Source organism: Penaeus chinensis, chromosome 32 (genome assembly GCF_019202785.1).
Source record: "Penaeus chinensis breed Huanghai No. 1 chromosome 32, ASM1920278v2, whole genome shotgun sequence".
NCBI lineage: Eukaryota > Metazoa > Arthropoda > Malacostraca > Decapoda > Penaeidae > Penaeus > Penaeus chinensis.
Window position 1 is genome coordinate 1,962,376 of NC_061850.1, and position 8,396 is coordinate 1,970,771.

The 8,396-nt window shown below is 47.6% G+C and overlaps 1 protein-coding gene across 1 annotated transcript; it reads right to left on the minus strand.

Moving 5' to 3' along the window:
- Positions 1-2,017: 2,017 nt before the first annotated feature.
- LOC125042674 lies at positions 2,018-7,346 on the minus strand. Its single transcript, XM_047638478.1, has 3 exons — positions 7,241-7,346; positions 3,921-4,049; positions 2,018-3,441 (listed from the first exon to the last, which is right to left on the minus strand). Exon 3 carries the CDS (start codon positions 3,403-3,405, stop codon positions 2,398-2,400), a length of 1,008 nt encoding a protein of 335 aa, XP_047494434.1. The 5' UTR covers positions 3,406-3,441; positions 3,921-4,049; positions 7,241-7,346; the 3' UTR covers positions 2,018-2,397.
- Between the last annotated feature and the right edge of the window lie 1,050 nt (positions 7,347-8,396).

Below are 8,396 nucleotides of genomic sequence, written 5' to 3' on the forward strand. Positions count from 1 at the left end.
TTGCGAAGCTTCTCTGTCCGGTTGCAAGACTAGTGCGCAAAGCAGGAGGTTAAAATAAAAACTGGATTTCCGGAATGTTACGTTGAAAGAAGATCATAGTATTTTGGAGTAATGTGGTAGTGTGAAATAAGAAAAAACAAAATGCATTTTGGGGAGAAATTCAAGCCTGCGTTTTTATGTCTGGTATCTACTGACGTCAGAGGAAATTTGGGTTTTAAATAAGATAGAGAGAGAGAAAATGCCATGATTACTAAGCAGATGGTAAACACGTTTGGTTTACGATTAATGATATGGAGACTAAGCTTTCACTAGGTAAAGAATTAATGCTGAGGCACAGGATGGTGGCAAAGAAGTGTGAGAGAGAGAGAGTTGAGGGAAAGGGGAGAGGGAATGGGAGAGAGAGAGAGTGCGTGTGAATGTGAGAGATTATGAATATGTGCGTGCGTGCGTGCCGTGTTTTACAGACCATTTTTTTTCTTCGGGAAGGGGCCCTTTTGGGGATTTCATGAAATCTGCGGCAGCCTCTTTATAACAAGTGATTCATATCCCACATTTGTATATGTTACCTACTTAGTAAAACCACAGAAATCTGAATTTAAAGTATATCCCAGTCATGTTAGCATTATGTCAAGGATGATTTTAAATAATGACAACGAGCAATGGATTAGGGGGGGGGGGGGTCTTTCATTGACTTTATTCATCGCTGCTGCAACTGCATCCAGAGGACACTGAGTATCATTTTCGTTGTCGATAATATAATTGTAATTTTTACCTTTCTTCAGTATTCCTGTTATTAGAAGTAATCATTAGCATTGTTAATATCCGTAGCTTTGTCGGCACGGATTTTCGGGAAAAAATGGGTTACGTAAACTCAAACGTTTGAATTTTAACAGTTGCTGAAGAGTGTGTCGCTTTATGGTTATCTTCAAGCTAACGGGCACATTGCTTCCTCCAAATAAAGTAAATATAGATATTAACTTCATAGATAAAGGGCGCCAGGAAGGAAAAACCGAATACCATATATGATTGGGTATTGATTTTGAATTCCAAATTTCTTTGAACTCAATTACTTTCATACACTTAAGAGATTATCTTAAACAGTCTAGTTTCTTTTCTTTTTTTTTTGAGTAAAAGGTTCCCAGATTTTTACTCAAGCATTTTGGCTCATGCTGGACATAACACTATTTTCTCCCACACTAGGTGACACGGCAGTAGGTGATATTAAGCTTATAAACATTTATCTATGTATTAAAAATTTCAAGTGTAGCATTATGATATAGCATTGTGGCGAAAAGAGTTAAAAATGAGATAACGATGAGGATAAGTGGCGAAAAGAAGAGGATGAAGAGAATGAAAAGGAAAAGGGCAGAAGAAAATCCCATTCAACACTAGTCGAGGCGAGGGCTGAGGTCCAAGGCAGGGTCGATCCCCTACGGAGGGCCTCAGTCTACGTCTCCTATGCCCCCCCATCCCCCCCCCCCCCCACACACGACCAGAGTTTAAGAAAGGTACAAAAGTCGATATTAATCTTATGGACAAGGTATTATCCAAGAGGTACTCAGGATTTATGAAAAACAAATGAGTCGGGTCATGAAAGCACTTCTCATGCCGTGCCTGGCTTTTATCATTATTACTTATGACTATATTAGCAAGTTGGTTAGACGCTGCATAGCTAAAAGGTAAGATGCGATTATTTTCATATAATATCTATCTGTATTTTTATCGTTGGCAACTTCTTTTTTTCTAAACTACTGACATTTTTTGTTGACTTAATGTTTACAGCAGATATCTTGTCTTTTCAATAGTTATACCCACATATTTTTCCTTTATTCTTCAAAGTTCATCACACTATGATGTATTTCAATTCGACCCATCTTTTATCATAAAGGAATCAATTAGTCAATGACAGTAAGAACAGACGAAGATAGAGAGACACGCCAATATTGCTTCATAATTTCAAGAATTAATATATCATTTAGTGTCACTATTTGTATGGATTGGAAAAGAAAGACTTTTGTTGATGAAAACTAAAAATTTACTGAAGCTTTTACAATGGGCTAAAAAAGTAACATTAAATACAATGGGCGATTTATGAATAAAAAACCGCTACTAAAATGACAAGTCTCCTTACGCTGAAATAAATTCTTGCATTACAAAGCAAAAACTCCACAGACTCAAAAAATCGTGTTGAGAACATTTGGCGAAAGAGCCAATAAAAATTCTAGACGTACAATAATCTCAAAAATCACTGAAATTTAAAAGAGTAAAACAATAAACGTACAAACGCAGACTAAAATGAGAACAAAATCACAATGCAGCCTAACATAACTGATGGAATATCCAAACGCACTTAGTATAAAAAAAAGAGTATAAAAAGGAATATAAAAACGACGACTTTTAAACTTCCTCTAACGACTCCAGGGCGACGTAGCGTGAGGGCTGACCCAGGTTCTGGATGCTCGCCAGCAGTAGGCGCGTGACCTCGTCCCCTTCGAGGTCATCGGCGCGCGTCCTCTTGTTCGGCCTGGCGCAGTTGCTCCCTTTCAGCTCCTGGAGGGTCTTCCGTGGCGGCGTCGAGGCAGTTCGGACTCCGGCGCGCTTCTTCCGCGCCCTTCGCGATTTCTTCGTCTTGGGAAACTGGAAGAGGCTGTCGTTCTCGTCGTCGCGGTCGTCCTGGCTGGACTTGCCGGGGCTCCCGCTCAGGCCGGCGAACTCACTGGAGTCGGCGAACTTAAACATCAGCGTCGGCGAGTTGAAGGAGCTGTTGCTGGGGAAGTCCTTGCCCGAGAGGAGGCTCGAGGTGCTGTCCTTCTCGGCCTGCGGGCTGAAGAACTTGTCATGCGTGTCCTTGGACGTGCACTGGGAGCTGTCCTTGAACGTACACTGGGAGCTGTCCGAGGTGGTGTTGGCGGCCGTGCGGCACTGCTTCTGCATGGGGGAGAAGTACAATTCGGGCGTGGACGAGAGCGGCCTCTGGGCGGACCCGTTGGAGCACGGGGACTCGTTGGTGAGGTTGACGTCCGTGCGATCGGGCGTGAGCGGCGACCAGGTCTGGTTCCCCGCACGCTGGTCTCCGCCGGGCACTTCGAAGGTGCCGCTGCCCTTGGACAGGCCGCAGGAGCCCTGGCCGTCGAGGGCTGCCGGAGGCTGGCGCGGCGGCGTGGCGTCCCTGGCGGAGCCCTGCTCGTTCTCCACCCACATCCTCTGGAGGTTGGGCGGGGTGGGCGGGGATGGGTGGAGGGGGGACGACCCCCGTTCCATGTGGTCATGGGGCGAGGGCGAATCCAGGTGCTTCATCACCAAGGGGCACATGCGGATCACCTCGCCCAGCGCAGCGCGGAACTGCTCCACCATGGGGTCGGGGCAAACGGCCAGGCGCTCCACCCACACGCACATGTGGATCATGCGCTTCAGGCTCACTGCTAGCACGTTGCTATTTTCCTGCAATGAGACCGGACGACTACCAACTGTTTCTTGCTAAACGGCTTAGAAGATTTCAATTAAAAATAATTTCTTGAGAAATATGGATATCATAATAAAACATTGATATTTTAACAGTGCAAACAATAAGGAGGAAAAGGGGAAGATGGGGAAGAGGGGGGAGGGGAAGAGAAAGAGAATAAGGAAACGGAAAAAGAGGAAGAGGAAGATAATAATAATAGGAGGAGGGGAGGGGGAAGGTGACGAGGAAGAGGAAGACAATGAGGAATGAAGAATAAAGCAGAAGAGCGAAACGAGGAGTGATAAACAATAATGATGGGAAGGAAGACAACTGCAAAAAGAAGTTGAAGGAAGAGGAAGAGGAAAACAAAGATGCGAAACAAACAAAAAATGGAATAAGAGAAAGGAAAAAAGGAAGAGAAAATACAAGAACAAAAAAAAGACCGCCGTGAGAGGAACCGCAGCGGACAACAACCCACCTGGCAGTACGTGAGGCGCAGGAGACGGTCGCGTTCCGTCAGGAGTTCGATCCAGCGGCGCACTCCTCCCTCGTCGCCGCCGGGGTCCTCCTGGCGAAGGAGGTCCTCCCGCTCCGCCTCCAGTCGCGCCTGGGGGAGGGTTAATGGTTAATGAAATAAATGCGCTGGACATCAAAGGTGATAAAGCACTACGGCAAATTATCGTGGCAAGAAGGGTGGAAATGAGTTAACGATTAGGATAAGATGTCAGATGTCAAAGGCTGTAGAACGCTGTAGGATAGAATGGTAGTGAAAAAGGTATAGAGGGGGAGCAAACGGAATACGGTGGGGATTTGTAAAAGGAAAAGGGGTTAACGGCATAGGGCGATCAAATCGAATGGAGAGTATGTCTGAGGTCGGGAGAGTAGCACTGTACAAGGAAAAGTGCAAAAGAGCTATTACGAAACAATCAAAGGGTGATACGGGTAGAGATGGTAGCTGTAGTAGCAGAATCCAGAGAATGAGAAAAGGGAACAGGGAAAGGTGGTGAAATCTCGGGAAGAATGTCAGGAGGGGAGGAATCCGGAGAAGGACATTGATGTGACACGAAGGAGTCACGTGAGCATTGAAGGTGGGAGTGACAAGGATAATGGGGAAAAAAGAGGGAATGGTGATGAACATGGAGGAGGAGGATGGACATCGGCAAGTACTTTGAATGTAGAGCGAATAGGAATAGAGGGTGGGTGAGGGTGGGTGTGGGAGTGGAGCATTCTCTTGGGTCATGTTTAGGAAGTTTTGGATGTCTTCAAGAATCTCTGGAGGGGAGTTGGGTGGGGAAGTCTGAGAAACAAAGGTTTTCGTATGTGGAGGAGAGGGAATAGATGTCCGAAGAGCAGAGGGAAAAGTGGGTGAAGGAGAGGACGTGGTAGAAGGAGAGGACGTGGTAGAAGATGGGGTGGAACGTTTAGATTGGGGCAACAGAGTGAGTAGGAGGTCATCGGGGAAGTAGTAGAGATTGGAGTATCTGGATTCAGACTGGAAAAGGAATTTGACTGGGGGAGAGCGGGAGTAAAGATAGAATGGTTCGGGTAGAGGGAAGAGATACCGGAAGAGAGGCTGAGACTCTTGTGCTTCTTGTGTGGCCTCACGTAGAGTGAGGCCTAGTTTAAATCTGAGAACTGCTACTTTAGATTCGAGCTTGTAGGCAGGGCATCTTCTATAAAATGCATTGTGAGAGCCATCACAATTGGCACACGTGCGTGACTTAGCAGAGCACTTTGAACGGCCATAACCAGGTGGGTATATGCAGGACAATGGGCTGGGAGACCGATATGGTCGGACAGGGTAGGACACTCCACCAATGAGGGAGGTCATGTCTACGGAAGGTAATCTTGGCGTAGGACTTACGTTGGCCTCTGGGAGGAATAGTGTAGCACTGGATTGCTACTGCATCATAGTCAACAAGGCATGCGAGCAAGTCATTTTCACAGTCTGACCAGTCCTTGTTGTAGACAGGGCAGTCAGTCGGAGAGACGGAAACAGTTCCGGTACAAGTTTTAAGGGAGGAGTGACGCTGGGCAGGAATAGGTTTGTCTGTGACGTCAGTCAGAGTAGATAATGCACAAGCCTGGGACTCAGATGTAATTGTGACAAAGCATGAACGATGGGAACGGCTGTGGAAGGAAACTTTGCCTACTTGTTTTTTAAAACATTGTTGGAAGAGAGTATGGAGCTGTAGGGGGAATCACAAAGAATCGATCCCACTTGACCGGACTAAAAGAGTACACAAAAGGTTTGCAGAGGTGGCAGTAGCAGGACGAGAGCGGGAGGAAGATGGGGTGGTATGGAGAGAGGTAGTACTGTTAGGAGGAGCACACTAAGGATGAAGAGTAGTAATAAGAGGGTGGGGGTAGACAGTGAAGAAGACTGTGCTGTATGAGATGAAGTGGAGGAAGTTGTGAGAGAGGAAGGGGTGCATTCCGAAAGCTGAACAATGACCTGGGGGATGATTCGGAATGGACTGAGTCGACAGCAAACGTTGAGGAGGGGGTATTAGTGTCAGTGATCGGAGCCGTGGCCAAAGGAGAGGCAGGGATCGGGAAACCAATGCAATCGAATTTAGAAAGCCTAGTTGATGAAGGGGAAAGCCTTAATGTCCCTAATAAGGGGAACAAATCTTCATTATTAAATCATGGTGAGCCTTAAATAAATGGTGAGAAGAAACGGTCTACCCATCAGGGTCCCCGTGAGGGCTAAGGGTTAGGCGATTAACCAAAGGAGAGAGAGAGGCAGAGAGAGAAAGAGTGAGTGAGAGTGAGTGAGAGTGAGTGAGAGTGAGAGAGAGTGAGAGAGAGTGAGAGTGTGAGAGTGTGAGAGTGTGAGAGTGTGAGAGTGTGAGAGTGTGAGAGTGTGAGAGAGTGAGAGAGTGAGAGAGTGAGAGAGAGTGAGAGAGAGTGAGAGAGAGTGAGAGAGAGTGAGTGAGAGTGAGAGTGTGAGAGAGTGAGAGAGTGAGAGAGTGTGAGAGTGTGAGAGTGTGAGAGTGTGAGAGTGTGAGAGTGTGAGAGTGTGAGAGTGTGAGAGTGTGAGAGTGTGAGAGTGTGAGAGTGTGAGAGTGTGAGAGAGTGAGAGAGTGAGAGAGTGAGAGAGTGAGAGAGTGAGAGAGTGAGAGAGTGAGAGAGTGAGAGTGTGAGAGTGTGAGAGTGTGAGAGTGTGAGAGAGTGAGAGAGTGAGTGAGTGAGAGAGAGAGAGAGAGAGAGAGAGAGAGAGAGAGAGAGAGAGAGTGAGAGAGAGAGTGAGAGTGAGTGAGAGAACAAACAAAACTGGATTGGCAGTAAATCTCGATGGTAGCGTCAAGGCCTCCCTGCAGAGGACTTTCCCAGCGCCTTGATGATCCCCACAACGAGTGAACAAAGGTTTAGAAAGCATCAGTCGGTTATTCCCTGTTATTTTTCTCCACTACTTGGTATGTGGTGGAACTGGGCATCACTGGGGCACTGGACCGAATTTCGGAGTAATGCCTGCACCACTCTACGACCTCTCCTGTGGAACATCTGTTTCAAAGATTTGATAAAAAAACGAAAAAAAAAAAAAAGTAATAATGGTAATAATAGTAATAGTAATCGTAATAATGAAGATGATAACACCAACAATAATAATAATAACAATAATAACTAACAACAAAATCAAAAATAATAAAAAATATCAATAATAATAATAATAATAATAATAATAATAATAATCACAGCGCTTCTGTCCAACCAAACCAAGCGTCCAGACACCCCCGTATTCTCAACGCCTTCCCAACAACACACTAGGAGACGTCTAGAGCGTCAAAATATTACATGCTCAAACTCCCAAGTTCCCCCTGGCTGACACCCCTCTAGGTCGAGATGCCAGGAGAACCACAGTGGGTCATCTTCAGGAGCGTCCCTTCGTCAGCGACCCTCCTTCCTGCCTCGCAACACAGCTGAAGAACGAGTTTACTGCACATGAGTCATGGATCAGCTCCAGTACCCGTCTGAGACGTGAAAGTTACATTACAACACTGGTCCCTCACACAACACAATACTTGGTCGAAGCGTGCATTCTGATTACTTTTAAGTACTCTTTCTCTTCTGACTGTTTCCTATTATTGTAAGTTCTATTATGTCTGTAATTTAGGATTAATTTGTCATTTATGGGGTATAAATAGTTGCAAAGGGAGTGGAGAGAGGGAGTGACCACTCACTCTTTCTCCCTCTCCCTCTTCCTCTTCACCACTCACACTCTCCCCCCTCCCCCCCCCTCCCTTTCCCCCTCCTCCCCTCTTCCCCTCCCTCCTCCCTCCCCCCCCCCTCCCCTCCCTCTCCCTCTTCCCATCACCCCTCTCCCTCCCCCCCTCTCCCCTCCCTTTCACCACTCCACCTCTCCCCCCTCCTCCCCCTCCCCTCTCACCACTCCCCTTCTCTCCCTCCCTCCCTCCCTTTTCCCCCTTTTCCCCCCTCACCTTCTCCCTCCCTCCCCCTTTCCCCCTTCCCCGTTCACCCCTCACACTCTCTCCCTCCTCCCTCTCCCCCCCCCCTTTTTTTTCCAAACCCCCAAATTTCTCCCTCCCCTCCCTCTCCCTTTCCCTTTCACCACTCACACCTTCCCTCCCTCCCTCTCCCTTTCCCCTTTTACCACCCCCCCCACCCTTTCCCCACCCTCCCTCCCCCCTTTTCCCCCTTTTACCCCAACCCCCTCCCCCCTCCCCTCCCTTTTCCCTTCCCTCCCTCTCTCCCCCCCTCCCCTCCCCCTTTACCCATTTTCCCCCCCCTCCCTCCCTCCCCTCCCTCCCCTTTCCTCTTCACCCCCCTCACCTCCTCCCCCTCCCTCTCCCCTTTTTCCCTTCACCCCTCACCTCTTCCCTCCCTCCCCTCCCCTCTCCCTTTTCCCCTCACACCCCCTCCCCCCCCTTTCCCTTTTCCCCCCTTTACCACTCACACTTTCCCCCCCCCTCCCTCCCCTCTCCCCCTTTAC

Bases quoted from the DNA above. Each gene is read 5' to 3' on its own strand.
- LOC125042674 (XM_047638478.1), bottom strand. From the start codon at position 3,405: ATGATCCACATGTGCGTGTGGGTGGAGCGCCTGGCCGTTTGCCCCGAC.